Below are 24,233 nucleotides of genomic sequence, written 5' to 3'. Positions count from 1 at the left end.
CACCAGTTTTAGATACCACCTACTGGTTTATTTTTATGTCAGGATTCGGCACTCTTGTATACTTCCGTTCATATTCTCCTTCCCCAATCTTCTTCCTTTTATTCTCCTTCTACTCTTCCTTGTCCTCATCTTCATTTTCATTCTAGTCTTTTTTCTTCTCTAAGGTGTACTTAATTAAAGTGAAATGCACAAATCTCCAGTATTTATTTCTATGAATGTATTATTTCACTAGGGATGCCATAGCAAACCCCACCAAGGAGGAAACCTAAGCAAACCACAGATAGTTGTTTTCTCAGGGTTCTGGAGGCCAAAAGATCAAGATCAAGGTATCAGCAGAGTTGTTTTTTCTGAGTCCTCTCTCCTTGACTTACGAATGGATCTATTCTTCCACTGTCTTCACAAGGGCTTCTGTGTGTGTCTCCAAATCTCCTTTTCTTATAAGGACACCAGTCATGTTAGATTAGGTCCCATGCTAATGGACCTCATTTAACCTAACAATTTCTCCAAAGTCCCTACCTCCAAATACACTCAAATTCTCAGCTACCAGTGATTAGAACTTCAACATGTGAATTTGGGGCCGGGGCACAATTAAGCCCATAATGATATATTTTGACAATTATATCCACTCATGTAACAAACATGAAATAGGGGATCCCTGCGTGGCTCAGTGGTTTAGCACCTGCCTTCGGCCCGGCCCAGGGCGTGATCCTGGAGTCCTGGGATCAAGTCCCGCATCAGGATCCCTGCATGGAGCCTGCTTCTCCCTCTGCCTGTGTCTCTGCCTCTCTGTCTCTGTTTCTCTCATGAATAAATAAATAAAGTCTTAAAAAAAAAACATGAAATAAAGATGCAGAATGTTTCCATCACCCTAAAAAGTCTCCTTCTTCACATAGCCAATCAATCCCCCAGTACGACTGCTATGGGAAACTGATGGTCTGCTTTGTATTACTATAAATTAGTTTTCTTATTCTTGAATTCCGTATAAATAGAATTAAATAGTACAGTATGTACTCTTTTGAGTCTATGTCTCCTTATACCCAATCTTACATCACATTAGAATTTTCTTCACTATATTCCTGAGAATTCCATATTTTTAATTCTGTTTTGGATTCTCTGTTTCTTGGATTTCAAATCTTTTTCTCCCTGTTTGTACTCTCATTTTCCTGAAGCATAACCTCATTAGCCTCCTGATAAAGGGAATACAGATGGATACCTTTGAAACCATGTATTTTTGAAAAGTTCCTATACTTGTACTTATATAAGCATTTATTTTTATACTTGTGTTATATTTTCTTTAAACTTGATAATTTGTTTGTATAGCCCTGGAATTCTAGGTTTAAAATCTTTAAGATTAGAATTTTATAAGTGCTGTTCTGTTGTTTTCTAACTTCGAATATCATTGAGAAATTTGACTCCTTACCATATTTACTTCTGATCATTTTTTATGTGACCTTTTTTCCTTCCATTCTGGAAGCTTTTGGATCCTCTCTCCCTTATGAGGCTGTAGTATTCGCAGTAATGTGCCTTAATGTTGGTTTTTTTTTTCATGCATGATGTCAGACATTTCATAATCCCTTTTAGACTGAAGTCTCAAATCTTCAAGGTTTTTATAGTGGAGAAGGGTTTTTGTATCTATTCTTTGCTAATTTTCTGCCGTCTATTTTTCCTGTTTTTTTTTTTAATTATTATTTCCTTTTATTAGTTGGATGTTGGAAATTATGGACTAAACTTCTATTTTCTTATCTTCTCTCTCCAGTTTTCTATGATCATCTTTTTACCCCCACTGAATTTTAGGAAATTTCTCTTTAATTTATCTTTCAACTTATTTATTGAATATTTAACTGGTTCAACCAAATTATAAATGTCATAACATTTTAAAAGAATCTTTCATTTTTTCTGTATTTTTATTCCTTTCATGAATGTAATATTTTCTCTTGGATTATCTGGGTTATGACAGCTTCTTGGATCCTTTCTTTGCTCTAAGCATCAGTGCTGTTTTTTTCAAGGGCCATTATGTTCTTAACGTATTTTTTCCTCTTTTATACTAAAGGCTTTTTTAAAAATGTCTGGTAGTATTAAGTTGTTGGTTTACATTAAAATGAAATATGTACTAAAAAATGATTGCAAAGTGCAAATTCTAGTGCATGAGTGGGGGTTATTAAGTGGGAGCCTCATTATTGGGGGATTAATCAGAAACCTGGCTGTTGTCTTCTCTAGGGCCAAACTTATAATTTTCTCTAGAGAATTATTACCTGATATTTTTCCTGAGGAATATACACCTGGTTGTCATTACTCTGAATGCAGATGAAGACGACTTTGGTGTCTTTGACTTAATAAGTCAAAAATTAGTTCCTTGCCCTCATCTCTTCTAGCTTCTGTGCCTGATATCTGAATCTGTGGATTCTGTTTCAATATCCCTCGAGGAAAAAATTCCAAGCTACTTCCAGGTCGCTGAGGGTCAGTAGAGTGATTTTACTGGATGTGGGTAGGACTTTCAATCCATCTTTTATTTCAGAACCATGTTTCAGTTTTGTCTTTAAAGGTATTTTGGAAGCAACAATTTCTAGTCCTCCCTGACCTTTGCCATGCAAATCACCTTGTTTTTCATTAATACCTCTTAAGGGGTAATTTAAGTTTCATCTTTCTCCTTTGCCTCAGCCACCACACTTCTCTTAGATTGCACCCCTTAAATATTTGTTAACATCCCTCATCCATTAGACTCCTATTCTCTATTTCCTTATAGCTTTATATCCTTTAGAATATTTTACTGTCATTTTAGTGGTATTTACAAAGGAGAGGTAATAATGCATGTAATCAATCAAATGAATTGTGTGTTTTTGTCAAAATTACACAAAGAGGAGTACTGTCAGATTGTAAGAATGGCTTTAATTTGCTTCTATGGGGTAATCACTAGCATTTCCTGCCTCTCCACTTTATTTGTACTTAGGCTTGGGTCATTTCTTTAACCTCATCCTGTTGTCCTAACTTTCTTCAATGTTTTAATTTATATGTATTATTTTGCAGAGTATCAAGGTAAGCTGGCTGCCTCCTCCATCAGGAACACAAAATGGATTTATTACTGGCTATAAAATACGACACAGAAAGACGACCCGCAGGGGTGAGATGGAAACTCTGGAGCCCAACAACCTCTGGTACTTATTCACAGGTCAGTGTTCACATGGTGTAGTATTTCAAGATTTTGATGAATTAAATGCTTTGGGAATAAAATACACTCTTACTTCCAGGGAACATTCTTTTTTTTGTTTCCCGACAGGTGACATTTATTGTTCTGAACAAGAATAGCCTCTGTATTTTTAACTTGATATTCTCTAAAATGCTTTCAGTACATATTTTGCTTCTGGATCATCCTCTTAATAAATATATCAGATTTTTGAAATTCATATTAGTTTCTCAGCGTTGATGATCCAACAACAGCTCCTCTTGTCAAATAACTTTTAACTTTAATAACTTTAAAAAGCCATCTAATCAAATGGTTCCAAGTTTAAGTCACTCTGGCCCCTCTCCCCCTAATCTCCAGCAATGAGGAAGGGGTTGGAGAATGTGGAAAAGGGTATTTTGGGAAATAAACTGATTATTCTACTTTCCATAAACATAAAATTAAATTCACTTTTTGTAGCAATATTGGTGGAACTCAGAGTAAATCAAACTTCTTTATGACAATTGGATTCAGTTTCATTGCGGTATTTAGATAATATGTATTTCATTTTATAAAATGAATAATCCAGTAATCCACTATTGGAACCCTTAATTCATATCAGCCAGGTTCTTAGAAAACAGAGTCTGAAGTGTGCTTTCAAGGTAATACCTGTGGGGGTTGCGAGCCCAGGAAAGCACCAGTGAGGGATCAAAGAAAGTGAGCCGGGGAGAAAAAACATCAATGATTGTGGCGTATCTTTCAGCTGGCCAAAAGTGTAGGGCAAACGTGGTGTTTTCATGGCTTCCTGGGGTCTCCTCAGAGGCCTCATGAAGTACATGAAGTGCTGTGTATCATAATCAATGGCTGGATAGAACTCTGAGCAGTTCGTCTCTTGCCTATCATTGGTCAAAGTCTACCAATTACCAATAGGCTGTTACCTATTCTGTACCTCCAAACAGCACCTGAGTAGTCAGAGCATTTGGAATTCTCTCCTTGTTATTAGTAAGTACTTCACGTGGAGGTGGCTTGGTCTAGGGTAGCAGCAATACTCAAGAGGGCTTTATAGCTAAGAAAAGCACGAACTATTGCCAGGGACTTGGGAAGCAAAGCATATAGCAGTGGCTCATGATAAGAACTGGTGGGTGAAGTTGAGCAAACCTGGGTCCGGGGAAATATACAAACTGAAACTCATACCTTACAGCTCATAGATAAAGTATCACTGCAAGTGAGAAAAGAAGAAAGTAACTCTTTATTTACTCCTTTCTCTATACCAAGTATTCACTAAATCTTCATTTGAAATCATAGTGCACACACACAGACACAACACATACATTTTAAGCTACCTGTTCAGCCCACACTCTGAGCCTTGATCAAAACCTGTTTTTTTACCTCTGCTTTTTGCTTGTTTGTTTGCTTGTTTTTGTCTTTTATGCCTATAAAATGTTAGCATGATGGTGAGAATGCTTCCAAGGTAGGTTGTCAAAAATAACATTATTTGTTTTATGTCTGAACAAAATCTCTTAGGCAGGTATTGTTGCCTATCAGCGGAAGTTATGACTCTAGCACATCATTTTAAAAGCTTAAGAAAAGCTGAGATACTATGGCTTTTTTATGGATGAAATTATGGGGAGAAGATAACAATAATTTAAGTTGAGGTGAGGTATATGTGCTCAAGGGGATACTTAGTACCACATGTAGTTTATTTTGAAAGAAATCACCAAGATTGAAAAAAAACCTTGCTGAAAAGTTTTTAGTATAATTCTTAAGATATAATATTAGACTAGAAGAAGAGCCTGTATGGATAATTATATCCAAGCCTTTCCACCCCAGTTTTATTGAGGTATAATTGTCATGTATCGCTGTGTAAGTTTAAGGTATACAACATAATGGTTTGACTTGTGTTTATTGTGAAATGATTGTCACTTTCATCTTAGTTAGCAGCCATTATCTCATGTAGATACAATAAAACAGAAAAGGAAAAAAAATATCCTTGTGATGAAAACTCTCAGGATCTACTTTCTTGAAATTTTGATCTATATCATAAAAAATGTGGAATACTTTATGAATTTGAAAGTCATCCTTATACAGGGGCTGTGCTAATCTTCTCTGTATCACTAGAGTTTTAATATATGTGCTGCTGGAGCAAGCACCATGCCTTATTTTTTGGTAGATATTGCCATTTGAAGTCCTGAAACCTTTTTAAAAATCACCCTCCTTCTCAAATGAAAAGGATTTAAGATATAAAATAAACTTTTTATATGATAATTAATTAAAGGATGAGTGCTCCAATTGAAAAACTAAGGACTAGATATTCAATTTATAGAACTATAAATAGCCAATATGCATGATAAAGTGTTCAAACTCATTAGTAGAGAAGTGCAAATTGAAACAAAAATGAGTTAGCATTTTCTTTTGATTAAAGCAATAAAGACATAAATGGATGATGATACCCTGTTCTGGAAAGCATATGAGAGAAATAACGAATACTCATATATTGCTGTGGGCCAGAAGATTCTAGAATCTCTCTGGAGAGCAATATGGAGGTATGTGTTATACCTGTATGTGAGGCAGAGAATTAAAGAGAGAGAGAGAGAGAGAGAGAGAGAGATCTTCATAGATGTATGATCTAAGTTTTCTAGGAGGCATTTACTCTAATTCTGCAGCCATATTTTCTACAGTTTTTAACTATAAACATTTCCTTGAAATATTGCTTTAATAGCAGATTATAAGAAAAAAAGAACTCAAGTATCCAAATGTAGGTAGTTACCTAAAAATTTTAGTCAAAATCATATCATGAAATACTGTATATCTATTGAAAATAATATAATGTAAAAATACTAAATCACATGTTAAATACTTAAAACATACTGTTAAGTGAATAACAACTTTAAATCAATATTAGTGAGTCCATATTTATAAATTAAAAATATGAATTTGGAGGAAAATATTTGTATTAATATATATACCAAAATACTGATAGTGACCAAAATACTGATAGTGATTATTGCTTACATTTGTAACAACAATAAAATGTGTATTTTGAAATTGTTTATACAGTGAAAAACAAAAAAATGCTAATGTCATATTATGATTTTTGGTTACCAAAATTGAAAATTCCTACCACTAAAACTAATTCTTGGCCCACTGAACAGCTAAACATTGTACTCAGTAGTCCAGAAAATAAATGAAGAATAGTAGCCACAAGGCCAAAGGAAATTGCTGATATGAACTGTTTAGTATTTATATTTTTGGCAACTGGAATTTCATACATTAGGCTTAGTATTATCAAACCAAGATTCTGACTCCCTACATATACAAACTTTCAGGATCTTCTCTCTACAGAAAGTAAAATCATTTTTTTTAAAAAGCCAAAAGTCTAAAATAAAGGTGTCAACAGGGTGGGTTCCTTCTGGAGTTTCTGAGAGAAAACTCACCAGTGTTTTTCTCCTAACCTCTGGTTGTTGTTGGCAATCCTTGAGATTCCTTGGCTTGTAGATATGCCTCTCTTATCTCTGCATGAGGACACCAGTCACTGGATGTAACTCCTTCTAAATCCAGAATGGTTTCATCTCAAGATCCTTAACTGATTATAAAGATCTTATTTCCAAGTAAGGTCACATTCTAAAGTTCCAGGTATACATGAATTTTGAGGGGGACACTCTTCAACTCACTACAGACTCCTTTTACTTTTCCTCTAGAGGACACAAATTTTTAATTCTATCCTCTAATAAAATTTATTCAAAAATAAATATTTTAGTCCTATAGTTTTAGTCATCTAAAGTATATTGGGCAATTAGAACTTCTAATCAGCAAGAGATATAATCAATTACCACCCTGGTTTAATCCTATTCCGGCCAAAAGCAAAGAAATAGGATGAATTAATTAGCTTGTTATTGGAATAGCTCACAAATGTCCATTCCCACCTTTATAGACTTGTACAAATCTGGACTCCAAATTTTAATCCTTCATTCATATTGTTCCTTCTTCATTTCAATAATTATAAAGTGAATTTGGGAAGATAAACAATCTAAGCAGTTATATTTATAAGTTTACCTGATATTTATTGTAAAACAAAGTCACACAGACTCCATTTTTAATTTGAAATGAATAAAAGTCTCCAGAGAATAGTCTCATATCCTTAAAACATTAAAAATGAGTTTTGCAGAGCCTCTGCCTTCCTCTCCCCTGATGTGTGACCCAACTTAGGTAATGCCTGTTGCATTTCTACATGTTATGGGAATGTCTCCAGTGCAACAAAGCATCAAGGAGCCAGAAAGTACTACACACTGGTAGATTGACTGTAGGTTTGACTTGTCCCCAGGACATGTTTAGTAATTTATGCAATTTCTAGTTTGCAGAAGTAATTGATTTTCTCCAGGAATCTGCAGTACTTTAGAAGGTACAGGATTTGACCCCATGTTTCCAATACCTTTAAGATACATGGATATATTGATTTGTCTGTTAGAAAATTAGAAATGCTTGAATGCTTCATTTGAGTGATATAAATATTTAGGTGTAGAGACTCAAACATTTTTTTTACAATCCTCTGTCTGTTAGACAGGTGTTTTTTGTTGTGTGTATTTTTTACTAGGATAATAAGGCATCTGCAATAACAAAGTAATTCACAGTTATAACAAGGATTTTAAATCACTGCCATCAGTTTCATTGTGGGATCCCATGTCAACTAAATTTTAAAATGTTGTTTTTAATTTTTGAGGGCTCTTCAGAGAAGGTTGTTTTGAATTGAACTTAAGAGTTTCATATGTTTCATGGCCAATATAGAATAAACATAATGATAAACATGCATTGGTATTTTATGGACTGAAAAATGAAACAATAGCATAGAATTTTATAACAAGGTTAACATTAGGGGAATAAAGGAAAATGATTCTCTTTGAATAATGTACCATCTCTTACCATAAGTCCTATAAAATTAGAAATAGAACAGAATTACAGCACTTGAAGGCACTTATTATTGGGAATAGAAACAGGCAGAAGACAACCTGCTTTCAACAATATATTTTTTCACAGCTAAAAAAGCATTGCTATTACACGATACTTTTTTTTCAATAAAATTATACTTGGAAACAGCTAGGAAATACACATGCATAAACATGTATACATGCACATGCCCACCCACATATACTATAAGGATTGAACTATAAGTCCCTGGCGAACAGAATAGGAAACACATCATTCATCTCATGCACAGCCCTTCTGTTTTTCAGAAGAGGTAATATCTACCAACTAGATTGTAGGCACTTCAGGTCCTAGTTTTATATATATATATATATAGTAGTGCAAGGAGTATATATATATATAAAAACAATAAAATAAATAAAACAATATTGTCATCTTTACCCCACTCTATTATGAATGACTCTGGCTCTCCTATGAATCTGTAAAAGATCATTGGTATTAAAAATAATTTTAATATTTGCAACAATAATAATACCAACACGAACTGTGACTATAGACATAATGCTGAAAACATATGGAGCTTATTCAAAAAAATTAAAAATTGAACTTCCATATGATCCAGCTATCCCACACCAGGGAACATATCCAATAGAATTAAAATCAGGATCTAGAAGAGATATTTGCACTCACATGTTCATTGTAGCTTTATTCACAACAGCTAAGATAGGCAAACAATTCAAATGTCCATTGACAGACAAATAGATAAAGAAAATTTGGTATATATAGACACACAATAGGATGTTATTCAGCCTTAAGAAAATAAGGAAATCCTGCCATTTGCAACAACATAGATAGACCTGAAAGATGTGCTTAGTGAAATAAGTCGGCCACAAGGACAAATATTGCATGATTCCTTTGTATGAGCTCTAAAATAAGTCAAACTCATGAAAGCAGAGCATAGAATGGTGGTTGCCGGAGGAGAAGGGGAGGGTGAAATGGGGCCTTGTTCAATGGGTGTAAAGTGACAGTTTTACAAAGTGAATAAATTCTAGAGATCTGCTATACAATACAGCCCCTTGTAGTTAACAATAGTATATTGTGCACTTAAGAATTGTTAAATAGCTCTCATGCTGTGTGTTACTACCATTTAAAAAGAGAGAAAGATAGAGAGAAGACATGAGAAATCTTTTGGAAGTGGTGGATATGTTTATTACCTCAATTGTGGTGATGGTCTCATGATACGTGCATATGTCCAAACTCATCAAAATGTATACATTAAATATCTCTAACAAAGCTGACAAACCTCTGTTAGAAAAAAACACATTATATACATCTTTTTTTAATTTAGTCATTGTAACAATTTTTTATTTATATATTCTCGTTTTATTGATGAGAATACTTAGGCAAAGAGGGAGGATAAGCAAGCTTTACAAGGCCACATATCTAATGAGCAGTAGAGTAAAACTAATCCTGCCTGAATTGAAAACCTATACTCCAAGTTCTTAATCTGTGGGTAATGTGTTGCTGACCACAGACAATGAATGCATGATTTTCTGTGTATAAAAGGGGTACACAAAGTGAAACAAAGAAAGTGGAATAATGCACAGTGAAAAAAGGTATCTGTTGGATAATAAAAATTGAATATTAGCTTTGCAGCTAAAGGAGCTGCATAGCTTTAGGAGAAATTAAATCAAAGCTTTCCTACCTATTTCTTTAAAAAATGCTATTTAAATTTTCTACTGGCCCGACATAGGAAATACATCCCAGATGACAACTTTTAGAAATACATACACAAAAAAGCTTTTGATTCCGGACAGACTTCCCTCTACCCCACCTTCAGTGAATGAATGAATGAACAATGAATGAATAGATGGATAGATTTTAAAAGATCTTTAGGTATCAGCTATCAGTTTTGAAGCTCAAAAAATTGCTTGTTCATGGTGATTGCTGTTATAATTTTGAAGATACCCCTTCTTTCAAAAGGCAACATATTTTTTCTAAGTGAGAGAAAAACTCAACAATACCCCGAACTTGAAGTTTTATGGAAACTTTTAACTCATTTCATTGTCAGAATTATAGAATCAATTCTTTCCTGCCACCTCTTCATTTTTCAGTTCTTTATGCAATCATTTTAGACAAAAATTCCTTGCATATTTGTACAGGGCTTTATGTTTACTACTGACAGCCTTGGCCAGGCAGGTCTCTGAAGAGAATGTCTCTGGGGCCCCAGCAGGAGATAGGACAAAACCAAGAGTCTTCACCCAAGAGCAGTCCAGGTTGTGATTAAAGCTCCACGTGGTAACCTTGCTTAATTTCTCTGAACCTTGTTATCCTTATCTCTAGACTGGGAGTGATAATGTATTCTGTGGCAAAATCATAAAGTATGTGAAAATCAAATCTGAAAATAATTTGCAAATGTTGCCTTTATATCTATTAAATGCTTATTAATTCTGTAAACTGCTTTAAAAGCAGTTTGTCATTTGATTCTCAGAAGAACATTCTAAGATGGAAAAAAAACAGTTATTATACCTAATTCCTTTATGTGAAATTGAGATTAAAAGAGCTTTCAGTACATCTCAAACTTGCTAGGGAAGTACCTCTCACAACAAAGAAGTAGGAACATATGCAACCTAGAATTGTGAAGGCAATATACAGAGGGCCTCTCTGGAAATCCACATGTCTGGTTGTACTTATCCTGCATCCTACACTTATCTGGAGTGAAGAGAGTCTCAGGTTTAATTCTGTTGGTAAAGGTTTCAGAAGACAGAATGTAGAATCAGAAGATTTGGGTAAATACATTTTACAAGAGGAATTCAGTTTTATTTTATCCCTACTGTATAAAACTAGGGTTTATCAGTAGACAATACTAGAGTAAAGCAGATTCAGTACGATCTAAGGCACTTTTCTAACAAGGAAAAACCCTTGAGTAAGTGTCCTCCCTTGGTGAATTTCTCATTCCAAAGGTATTCCTGCTCTATTTACAGGATCACTTTGTTAGACGTGCATCTAAATAATATTAGGTAGGTCATTTGAATAGACATTAATGAAGATCTCTTTTAATATTGGGATTATATGTATATATTTAAATATTTTATAATCTAGAATTTCAAGGTGTTTCTAGGGAGAGAGATTTTATAGTCTAGGATAAAATGCAAAATAAAAAAATTTAAGCTAAAATATAATATAGTTCAAGGAAATTTGGCAGGGCTTCAGAGTGACTACATATGCAGTATGCTAAGCCTTCACTATAGATACCAGAGAGGATGATAACAGCTCTTCTTCCCTGGTTAGAAGGGATATTCTGATCAGGAGGTTAGGCTGGTCAGGCAAGACTCATTTGGGGGAATTCTTAATGCTTGGTCTCTGAAAGCCTCATAATTTCACTCCAAACTATTAATAGGTTTTTGTTTTACTCATAACTGAATTTGTGATACTGACAGATCTTCAACACTGTATATGTAAAGATACACTGGGCAAAATTATAAGGAGAAATAGTTCTTTCTAGTGAGATATTTTTACTACTCATATCTACTTTCTAGTGAGATGTTTTAATAAAGTCCTACTAAAAGTTGATAGATTCTGCACACAAAATGTTACTTGATTTTAAGTCCAGTAAGTGGAACAGAATATAGAACATTCAAAAAGATTTCTACCAATATGTCAAATATTACATGTGATAAGATGGTGTGTCAGTCACGGTTGAACCAGAGAAACAGAACCTGTGGGGATGTGTACTAAAACATTTATTACAAGAAATTGGCTTAATTGATCATGATGGCTGGCTAGGCGATTCCAAAATCTACACCACAGGCTATTAGGAAAGGCAGGTCAAAACTCTCTTGAGCTAAAGTTGCTGTCTGCTGGTGAAATGTCTTCTTCAGGGAATTCTTACTTCTGCTCTTAAGACCTTTCACCAGGTTGAATCTGGCCCACCACCCCATCCCACCCCACCCCTGATTATCTAATATCCCTTACTTAAAATCAACTAAATACGAACTATATATGTGACTATGTGAGTAGTCACATCTATAAAATACCTTCCCAGCAACACCTAGAGTAGTCTTTGATTGAAAATTAGGAACTTTAGACCAGCCAGGTTGACACATGAAACTGACCATCACCACTGGTGTCCCTAATCACTGTTAGAGATGACATTAACACAACTGTCAATCCATTTCAAAGAAAAATGAAGTTAAATTTCTACTTAATACAAAATAATATATTGTTGATGGCCTAAAACTATGAAAGTCATGAGTTACAATGATTAGGTAAACATTTCTTCCCAGAATTCTCTCCCTGTTATTTTTAATTTCCTGAAAGACCTCTATAATCCCTCTGCCTCAGTAATCAACAATGGTGCCTAGGAAAGGGTGCAAGATGTTAACAAATTCAGATCAAAGTCATGTGAACTAAGGGATAGATCAAAGTGAACACAAGCCTATTGAGCCATGACAAAGGCCTTGTGTTCAAAAGCATTCATTCACTGCCTACCGGATGATGATGTATTTTGACCTCATGTTTTCATGTGTGTTAAGCAATGTTTTAGTGGATCTTTCAACAGCTGCTTTGCATGTGTGCCTTCCATGTGTCAGACAGTGTAGTGGGATCTATGGACGTACAAATAAAGCACCAGTAATAAAAAAAACAACAGCAATACTAGCCATTCTCAGTCTATGTCTTCATGGGGTTTCTAGTTTATCTTACAAAATTAGAAGCCTCTTAAGAAGATAGCATTTTGTGTCATCGATACTTTTGTGTGGGTGAGTTGATCAATTGTCTTCTCTAATAGTACAATGTATTGAATGTAACTGCCCTGGACATTAACAAGTCCATTCTAACCATTACTTAAAACATTATCTCCAATTAATAATAAGTTAGAATTCCCCTTAGGACCAAATTTACTCATCTGCCTCTGCAGAAATCTACAAATACTTAACTTTGTACATGATAAGCATCATTTCTCCAATATTTCATTTTCTTTATGAATTTCTCTCATTACCAAATATTTGTGCCATTTTAGATTAATAAAAAAATAAAGAAAGAATACATTTTTAACTTTATTAGGGTTGTTCAACTCCTTGAGGTTTAAGGACTTGTCAGTTTAAGCCAAGTCCTCAATGTCTCAAAAAAGTCACATGTTTTTTTAGCAACTGTCATTTGTCTTATAATAATTTGTCATGGTAATGAGCTGCTTTGAGATTTAGCTAAAAGGAATATATTTATATAAAAATTACACATATCACACTAGTGATACGTGGGCCATTTCTCATCAACCTGTGTTCTCTGTGGTCTCTAAACTAAGTCCTGAAGTCATCACTATGTACAGTATTGTTATATCCAAGTTACCATGGAGATAGACTTTCATCATTCTTCTAGCATGGAAGGTGATGCAAAAGAAAGTATGCTTTGCAATGGTTTTGAGACATGAAAGGCTCATAATCACTGACCTTTAATAAATGATGGATACATAAATTTTTAGAATGATTATTCTTGATTTATAGGCAGGCCTCTTCTAAACTGTGAAAAAAAAATGATCCTTGCTATTTTGGATATATTCTTCATCTGCCCAGAAGCTATTTCAGGGATACAATTTTATAAACTAGAAAAAATAAATGAGAATATATGGAAAATCATTTGATTTCTTGCTGTAATATTTCTGCCCTTTTGGCCAAAATAATAATTACCACAACAATCACAAACCACGTAAAGTATGTCTACTGTTGTTAAAATTTTACTAAAATTTTTGAAACCCAGCTAGAAATACTTGTTAGTCTGTAACTTTTTTTTTTTTTCATTATGGAAAATTTTCCCATAGGACTGGAGAAAGGAAGTCAGTACAGTTTCCAAGTGTCGGCCATGACAGTTAATGGCACTGGACCACCTTCCAACTGGTACACAGCAGAGACTCCTGAGAATGATCTGGATGGTAAGACCTATCCCCAGTCACTATCATTCTGATTTCTATCTTCTTTGTTACTTCAGCTTCAAAGACTCTCTTAATAGAAGCTGATGAATTCCAACATAAGGGATATTTATTCCTCCTGTATCCTCTAATGCAAAACAAAACAAAATACAAAATCCTCTGTCAATCTTTAACAATGCCGTATATAATTATGTACTAATTACATTCTTTATAGCTTTTTCAAAATAATTTGAAATAATCTTTTTAAAATTTATCTTATTGAATAATCAACCTTAAAATTTTCTTCACAGGAACTGCTATAATTTCTGATAATAATCATGAAATATAATTACTTCACAGGGCTTCTCTGACTCTTTTATGATACTTCTGAGAACAGCAATATATATTTTTTGCTTCCTTGTGATATGGTCATTAATATTTGACACCATCTTTTTTTTTTGCATAAGGAACAATCTGCCTTATTTACTTAATTGATAGTTGTCTTGAGACAATTGTGGATGAGACATTGAGATTTGTATAAAAGTCACATATCAATAATTTATAAGCCAAATCTTCAAAATTAGCAGATAAGAAATAGCTTTTGAAATAAAAACAGCATGACTAATAAGAAAATAAAATTCAAGAGAAATGGGTAATAGAAGCAACAGGAAAAAATGTGTGAAGTAATAAAATGGAAATAAACCATATAGAATTAGAATTACAAATGAAATAAGGATAAATTCATGAAAATAAAAGGTGCTTGAAAAAGAAGTTTGTTATGATCAGTAAACTTCAAGTTAAGTAATTAAAACTGGAACCAAGAAAAAGTGGCTAAAAGAATAAACACACATGTATTGAAAATGCAATGGCACAAGATGATTGTCTAAATCACTGACAATAAAATCCTCTTATTGCTTCACTGGTAGACCTGAAGGTATCCAAGTTATACTATAAGGTGAAAATGCTATGTCCCTCTCTTTTCCTCTTCCTTTTACTCCTTCCCTCTTCCCCTCATTTTTATTCTTGTCTCAGTTCTTGCAGTGTCCTTTCTCCAATTTGTCCTCCTTTCTTCCTTGAGCTCCTCCTCATTTTTCTCCTTCTTAATCTTTCCCTCCTCTAAATAATTCACCATCACTCATGATTTTCATATCATTTTAGATTATGTTTTACAAAATAATTAATGTGGCAGTGAAACAATCAACAAATGCCATTTCCACAATAATGGTAATTCCTACCGGCACATTAAAGAATATTCATAGGAAACTTACTAAGTCTCAGGCACTGTGCTTAGCTCTGAGAGTACAATAGTAGATAAAAGCACGATTCTCTCCTTATAGAGGTTAGAACATGACAAAGAAAACAAGACATTTCAGGTGTAGTCATAGGAAATTGCTACTTCATAAATCAAATCTGGTTGAATATTGGCAATATCCTATTTATCAACAAAGGAATAGATTGACAGGCAAACAGACATATAAGAAGGTTTGATTTAAACCAACACCAGAAGGATGAATAGGAGTTTGCTAAGCAAAAGTATACATTATAGACTAAGGGAAGAAGTATAGAGGGGAGGTGAAAGCATATCTGAAATCAAGATAGACCATGACACTATTCAAGGCCTGAGAAAAAAGACTATCAGGACTAGCAGGTTCTAAATCTGGCAAGACCAAAATAAGGATTTTGAATTTTGTCCTAAGAATGTCATTAAGGCAATAATGTGCTTTATCCTAAGCAAGTAATTAAAGTATTTTTTTAAACAGTGAATTAATTCTATTTCCATTTTGAAGATACTACTCTGGCTGAAGCATAAACAATTGTATTAGGCGAAACAACCACGGGTCATCTCAGGACAACCTTGGGGGTAAGGGTAGATTTTATGGAAAAGTAACTTGAGGCTGAGAAGATGTTATTCAACTTGTCTTCAGCATTATAAATCAAAAATTTGTAGAGCTACACAAAGTCATACTTCATAAAGCTTATATCCTTCATTAATACAGTAGGATACATTCATGTACTTATTTGTTCAACATATATTTCTTCTTGAAGGCCTATATGTATCAGACATTATTTTAGGTACCAGAGGTAAAGCAATAAATATGGTCCCTACTATCAAGGAATATAAAGTTTTTGAGATGGGGCACCTGGGTGACTCAGTCAGTTAGGCATCTGCCTTCAGTTCAGGTCATAATCTCAGGGTTTTGGGATCGAGCCCCAAGAAAGACTCCCTGCTCAGTGGGGAGTCTGCTTCTCTCTCTCCCTCTCTCTGTTTATTCTTTCTCTCTCTCTCTCTCTCTCTCTCTCTCTCTCTCTCAAATAAATAAAATAAACATTTAAAAACATAAATTTTATTGAAATAGAGATGGACAATGACAAATGCTATGAAGAAAAATAAAGCATCATAGAGGGAATAGTAAAAGATTAGGGAGTACTGTAGGATAGTGGGGAAATATCAGCACAGTCCCTCAGGCAGTGAGAGAGGCAGCCACAAGAATACATCAGACAAGAGCCCTCCAGGCAGAAGGACAAGAACAGTCATCCTGAAGCTAGAGCCCAATTGGTGGCTGAAGTATTGTGAGGAGATCAGGGTGGCTAGGTCTAAAGTCGTGAGAATGGGCTCTATCATATTTAAAGAATAAAAGGACAGTTAGGTTAAACTACACAAATACCTTATTTTTCGATTTACTTAAGAAAGCAACTTTAAATATATATATACCTTTATCCTCTCACTTACCTTTATGAGGTATATATTATTAAACTTACTTTTAAAGGAGAGTAACTTAAGCTAAGAAAATTTAACTAATTTAAGTCACTAAGCTAGTAGTTGTGGATCTGAAACTCAGGACCAGGTTTTGTGAGTCCAACATCCAATACAGATTATCGGAGCATAGCCTCCATGAATCCTCTAGAACTGACCCAGTGACAATAAAAGACGGTGATTCAAAGCAGAAGATTCTAAGAAATGAGGTCATATCATTTACCCAAACCTAAGAGACTATATCTCTTACTGGAAGGAGTGAAAATAAATGGAGCAGAGGTGCCGAAGGTCCTATAAAATATCCAGGATGAATGAGGCTCTCCACTTGACTTATGAGCTCTTTCTCCTCACTCCAAGTGACTCACAATCTAGTGGAACCAAACTAAAAAAAAAAAAAAAAAAAAAAAAAAAAATCACAGCCCCTGGGATGGCACAAACCTTCTATTTAACTGTTGCTTTTCATATCCATGCAATATTAATATAATCCAATCCATATATCTATTTTAATCAAGAATCTCTATGCTGTGTTCATGAATAGAATCTGAATAAATGTTGTTTAATTGGATTTCTTTAAAAGTTTCTATACTCTTGGCTTAATAATGTCCCTCTTCTGAATGCAACATTCTTGATTACTTTTTCCTTTCTTGAGTATTGATGCAATTATTATGAAATATAATTAAGAACACCCAGTGTGCCCAATCATGGAGAGTACAAACATGAAAGAGGTAGGAACAGTTCTCTGGAGAGATAAACAGATATGGCTGCACTGATTGAAAAGATTTCATGAAAACAAGTAGTACTTGAACTAAAAACTTCAGAAAAAGGAGGTTGACTAAAAATACAAGGAAGGGTGTGGGAAAAGCATAGTAGATATTCTTCAATAAGAATGCCTTGGGAAAATTATTTTTGCCACAATTAGTTTAAAATGTGTCCTCACTCATCCAAGTATTATTCATATGCCAATTATCTTAATGCATTTTAATATGTTTAAAATAATGCCTTTTTTCATTCTTTCACTTCTTTATTTGGATTGTAATTATTGAGGCTGTTCTTGTCCTTGTCCATAATGTACACATTAGAAATCTAAAAAGGTAAATAAAAAATTAATAGAAGAAAACTAGGGGCACCTGGGTGGCTCAGTGGTTGAGCATCTGCCTTTGACTCAACGTGTGATCCTGGGGTCCTGGGATCGAGTCTCACATTGAGCTTCCTGCATGGAGCCTGCTTCTCCCTCTGCCTGTGTCTCTGCCTCTGCCTGTGTCTCTCATGAATAAATAAATACAATCTTTAAAAAAAAATGAAGAAAACTAGTGGAATTGATGTTTCTCGTACATAGTACTGGGATTATGACTTGAAATTGTTCACTCTTTTTTTTGTTTTTTTAAAGATTCGCATATATATATATATATATATATAGAGAGAGAGAGAGAGAGCACAAGTGGGAGGGGCAGAGGGAGAGGGAGAGAGTCTCAGGCAGACTCTGATGAACACAGAGCCAAACCCGGGGCTTGATCTCAGGAGCCTGAGATCATGACCAACCTAAGCCAGAACCAAGAGTCGGATTCTTAACTGACTGTGCCACCCATGTGTCCTGAAATTGTTCACACCTGAATCATGATGGAAACAGTGATTTTAGGGCTTATAACTATATGAGTATGGGACAGATATGTTTTAATAAATTTGTAAAACAAAATATTTTATTGGCTGTAAGAAATTAATAAGACCACACATATTTGGTCTCAAGGCTTTTTTAATTTATTGATTCATAACCTCTTTTCACTGAAATACTCCTCTAAATGGATTTCTATTTCTCTTCCTTCCTCATTTTTACTTTGAACGCATCATTGAAATATTAAAAAGTGTTACTCTTGATAGGAATAAAAAATCTGGACAAATGGACAATCTCAGAAGTGGTCATGAGTAGCTCCAAGGAATACACAGCCTGATGGTTTGTTCTATTTCCATATATAAATACATAAATATATAAATATATATATTTAAACTAAGGGGGATTTTCTTAAAATGTTCATCTCATTTTAACTTATTCATGTAAATGTTTAAATCATAAGATATAAGTGACTTCTACTAAAGCTTTCATGGTTAGTGTAGGGAAGTTTTGAGTCCTAAAGTCAGAAATTTCAATATGGAATTGCTTTGATTTGCCTTAAATTATAGGTAAGGAGGAAGCAGCCATTTTGAAAACCAACTGGAATGGGAAGCATTCTTTGCAAAAGCTAAAGAAATCTCTCTTGGTTGAGAACTGCTGTGTTTGTCCTCCCTGGGTACACTGGGTTGCATAACTTTTCCCTCTTGCTTTTGAGTCTCCTGGTGAACTCCAAGGGAGTGATCTACTCATTAGAGTGGTAATGAGCCCTGCAAGTCCCTAAGGGGAAGCAGTGGGAAGTGCAGATAGTTAAAAGCAAACTCTCTCCTTCTGTGACTTTTGTAGTTCCTCTTGCATTCTCTGCTTGGCTTACGCAGTGTGAAGATCAACAGTAACTTGGAGAAATATTCCAATTCCTTACGGATTGCCCTTTTAATTAGGATGTTTTGTTAAAGTAATTACAGAGCCAAACCTCAACTGTTTGTTCAGGGCTCCCTGAAAGCATGTCTGCTGTTGTTACCAACAGCTGGAAAGTTTTAAAATATTTATTTTGTGCCTCAAAGTTTCAACTTAAAGAAACAAGATCATTAGAATTCCCCAAAGTTCTTATGTAAATGTCTTGCATAAGGATATGAGAGAATTTGTGATGAAGATCAGTAAGGTATCCTCCAGGAAGTTGAGCATGGGGATCAGTGTGCTGCTTTTTCCCCCTAATTTTGAAGTGAACAGTTAGAAGTTGTGATACACCATCCATAATGATGTAATTTAAAATTAAACGTCTACCGTAAAATGGAGGAGCTCGGCTAGCAAAACTTAGCAATGCAGAGAGACTCCTGAAAATGCAACTAGGTGGTGTAGCAAAAACTGTGACCCTAGAAGCAGGCTCTAATTCCCTGCCTTCAGGAAAGAGATAATTAGTCCTATTAGCCTGACTAAAGGCAAAATGGGATTACTGCAAATTCACTTCACCTGAGAAGTCAACCACAAAACTATTCCTATGTTTTGGAAACTTCATGATATATGATATTCTCCAAGAACATGCCTCTGAGAAGGATCACATGAAAACTTACTTTCAGAGTAATAATAAAACCTAAAATGATGATGTAGGTAAGATGTTGGAATTCAGAGCTAACAGCCAAGAAAGAATTGTTGAGATGTCTTCGGTGCAAAACAGTAGTTTTATTACAGCATGGGACAGGACCCTTGGGCAGAAAAACTGTACTGGGATCGTGAGGAGTGGCCCATTATATACTTTCAGGTTGGGAGGGGCTTAGGGAGAATGGAAGTCTCCAAGGAATTTTGGAAATAAGGTTGGGGGGGCTAGCTGTTGTTGGGAAAAGGTCATTTATTATTGTTTAGTAAAAGCCCAGTCATGAGACCCTTCAGTTGTATATCAGTGGGTGTGCTTGGGGATAATTGTCAACATATACCCAGGGTGGGGGTTGGGTAGAGATAAAGGAAGTTTCAAAGGAATTTTTATATGTTAACATAGATTTATAGGATCCTGGGGGTCAGGCTGAGATACCTTTTGCCCTTAGCAAAGTATTAACATTGAGGCAGCTGAGTTTCTAGAGGAATGTTACTCTACCGGTTTAAAGGACTGGTCAGTGGGCTGCAGTTAGTAAGGAAATTTATTTTTCTTTTGCCTTTGTTTCTCGCATTAATGAGACCACTGTGAAAGAAAGAACCTTACCTATTAAAGCTGTCCTCCTCATTCAAAAACTAGAGTATTGAAAGTGGAAAATCTCTGGGCAGAAGAATGATAAATGAGAAAAACAAGTTTTTGGCCAATTGGAAGAAATTGAAAAATAGGAAAAAAAAAATGAAGAAGGAGAGGAAAATGAAAGGAAAGATGGAAGGAAGACTGGTGAAACATATGTGCTATAGTAGGATGAAGGATAGCTTCCCTCCCCAGAATGTCCATGTCCTAGTCCCTGGAATCTGTGAGGCAGATTCCAGGAACTTTACATGGCAAAGGAGATTTTGTAAATGTTATTAAATTAAAGATTGTGAGATAGGAGATTATCCAGGTTATCCAGATGGGCTCAGTGTACTCACAAGGGCCATTCTAACAGGGAAGCAGGAAGAGTGACAGAGGTCCATGTGGCAACAGAAACAGAAGTTGGAGTGATGTGAGGTCAGGAGGCAAGGAAAGTGGGCAATCTCTAGAAGTTAGAGAAGGCAAGAAATCACAATATTACTGTAGCCTTAAGAAGGAACATGCTCCTGCTGACATCTATATCTTAGCTCCCTGACAATGCTATTGCAGTTTTAACTTCCAGAAATGTGACATAAAGAATTTGTGTTGTTGTAAGCCTCTAAACTTTGGTAATTTGACCCACTGAGTGTAGCAGTAATAGGAAACTAGTACAGTTGCCAGAGAAAAACATTTTGGTGTCATTTAAATAACTGACAAAGTACAGTGGACCCTTGGACAATGCCCACCACCACCCCCCCACACACACACAGGTGAAATTTCACTAACTTTTGTTTCTCCAAAACTTAACTACTAACGGCCTATTGTTGACTATAAGGTATACCAATAACATAAACGGTAGCACATATTTTGTTTTATACTTATATACTGTATTCTTACAATAAAGTAAGCTAGAGGAAAGAAAATGTTTTTAAGAAAATCATAAGGAAGAGAAAATACATTCACACTACGTTATTTATTGAAAAAATCTGTGTATAAGTGTACTTATGTGGTACAAACCCACATTGTTCAAGGGCCATTGGTAAACTTGTATCAAAATAAAAGTTTGCATAAAATAATAGAAACCAGTTTGTATTTTAGTTTCATATGATCCAAAGGTTTTGAGGCCAAAAAATATGAAAACCAGAAGTACTAAGCTTGAAATAGAAAAGTAGTTCAAGGAAAGGGAAAAATAATATTATATAGAAATGAGAGACTCAAAAATCTGAAATTTCACAGAGTCTGGATATTTAACAGAAGCTTAATTTGAGTGGGAATCAGAGATACATTCTAAGATGATAGTCTTACCTAATGGACACCTAAAGAAATAAGCTAAGGCCCAAAATTGTTGATGATTTGGTGGGAGGCAAACACCATGGCAAATTGCATATACCCTCAAGAACTGCTTTTTAAAAAATATTTTAAAATATGTATTTTCTAAATTATGAAAAATAAAAATAAACAACATGTTGCATAGCAAGTATAGAAAATAAAGTTATTAGAAAGGAAAAATGAAAAATACTTTTCGATGAGAGGAATTCTGAAATTGAATGAAACTGAGTTAACCTCCCTTTGTAAAAGGGAGAGACTTTCAGATCCTGTTAGAAACAAAATGAAACTATATATTTTTAAGACAAAGGAAAAAAATATTGGAGAAATGAAAATGGGGCAAAGAACTAACAGGGTACAAATTGATAGGATTCCAGGTGATGATAACAATACATACATACAAACATGCATACAGACACAAAATACATACACACATGCATGCATATACAATGCATACATACACACAGACACAGACACATACATGCATATATACATGCACACATATATACACCTGCATAGACACAGATACACATATAATACCTACACACATGCATATATACACACAGACACACAGACGGACGTACACATATATACACACATTTATATATGCACACATAGTTACAAATACATACCCATATTCATACACACACACACACCTACATATACATGTGCATGCACATGTGCAAGCATGCATACATACATACACATACACATATATACACATGCACAGTGACATACATATACACACAGGCATGCACATACATGCATGCGTACACACATAGATATACATCAACATACCCACATGCATATACAGTACATACATGTGTGTATACACACATACACATGCAAACATACAAGAAATGGATGAATAATTTTATATTGATAACTGCAAATAAGGATACAGGTCATGAAACTTCAAATCTTAACCATACAACACTTAAAGTATGTAAACAATATATTTTCCAAAAAATTCAGAAGACCAAACCAGATCTAAGAAAGAATCCTTTTAAGTGGTTGGAATAACATAAAAATACACACAGAAGAAAAAAAACATAAAAGAAAACTTAAAAAACAAAACATAGACTTAGAAAATTTAACAGTAGAAAATTAAACAAATTTCAACAAATAGAAATTTAAAAGCACATAATAAAATCATGTAAATAAAATTTAATATAGTAATTAAAATAAGGGTAAGTGTATTAAACTCACCAGTTCAAGGATAGATTACTAAAAGGAATTTTGAAAACATCAAGATCTATTGCATTTACAATTGCCAACATCTACAAATATTAAGACATGAAAAACTTGAAAATAAAGAAATGGGAGGAAAATACCAGTTATCCTAACAAAAAAACAAATGTAGGTTTTTCATTGGTAAGTTTCTAAAGGCCAAAAACTTCTTTAGGGTTAGAGAGTTGCTACATAATGATAAAAGGATTTAGTTATTAAAAATATGTAAATTGTTGAAAAATATGTATGACTTATAAATATATGGCTTTTATAACATAATTTTGTACTACTTACGCAAATCTTGGCATATCTTTGTAGAAAAATTTGCAAATCCACCATAACATTTGAGTACACATTCATCATTGTAGAAGCAGTAAATGTGTACAATTGTAGCTAGAAAATACAGACAACAAACCAACATGTCTCATCATGCAAAGATGATTAGATTATCCAAACAAAGGGCTGCAGAAGAGGAGGTGGGTGGGGGGTTGGGGTAACTGGGCAATGGGCCCTGAGGAGAGCACTTGATGGGTTGAGCACTGGGTGTTATACTGTATGTTGGCAAATTGAACTTAAATTTTAAAAATTAAAAAAAAAGATGATAAAATTATCATTCTTGACCCCCTAAGGCATATCCTTTACTTTTTGTCTTTATACACACATGTAAATATATATTTACATAAAATATATATACATAAAATATATATTATAATGAAAAAGTATACATGTAACTTAAATGTACACATAGGATACTTAATTGTTTTTCAAACTTCTGTTTTCAATTATTTGCATTTTTTATTTTTGCAGATTATGATTTTACCTAAAATCCTGATCATACTCCAAATTCTTCAATGCACCCAGAAAATCTTTCTTTACAGAGCATTTGTATATACTAGAAGAGAATCTATGATCACACACTGTATATAGTTTTTATTTTTATTTATTTTTTCTTTTCAGCTTTTTATTTAAATTCTGGTTAGTTAATAAGCAGCGAGTATTGGTTTCAGGAGTAGACTTCAGTGATTCATCACTTATATACAACACCCAGTGCTCATCACAAGTGGCCTCCTTAATGCCCATCACCCATGTGGGCCATTCCCCACCCACGTCCCTCCGTCAACCCTCATTTTGTTCTCTATC

At 34.4% G+C, this 24,233-nt stretch overlaps 1 protein-coding gene and 1 non-coding gene across 8 annotated transcripts in view; one reads left to right on the top strand and one right to left on the bottom strand.

Annotated features, from left to right (window-relative positions):
• Window positions 1–24,233, top strand: part of DCC (DCC netrin 1 receptor) — a 1,086,838-nt gene that overhangs the window by 889,236 nt on the left and 173,369 nt on the right. For all 7 annotated transcript variants that reach the window (XM_072822920.1, XM_072822912.1, XM_072822902.1 and 4 more), the window contains 2 exons: window positions 3,025–3,166; window positions 13,893–14,003. In XM_072822920.1, coding sequence (XP_072679021.1) covers window positions 3,025–3,166; window positions 13,893–14,003 — 253 coding nt within the window. The remainder of the gene's footprint in view (window positions 1–3,024; window positions 3,167–13,892; window positions 14,004–24,233) is intronic.
• On the bottom strand, window positions 5,201–5,307 carry LOC140608758 (U6 spliceosomal RNA). The gene has a single exon (XR_012010737.1). It is a non-coding gene; the product is annotated as a U6 spliceosomal RNA (small nuclear RNA).

Source organism: Canis lupus, chromosome 1 (assembly GCF_048164855.1).
Source record: "Canis lupus baileyi chromosome 1, mCanLup2.hap1, whole genome shotgun sequence".
NCBI classification, from domain to species: Eukaryota; Metazoa; Chordata; class Mammalia; order Carnivora; family Canidae; genus Canis; species Canis lupus.
This window is presented reverse-complemented; position numbering and strand designations above follow the sequence as displayed.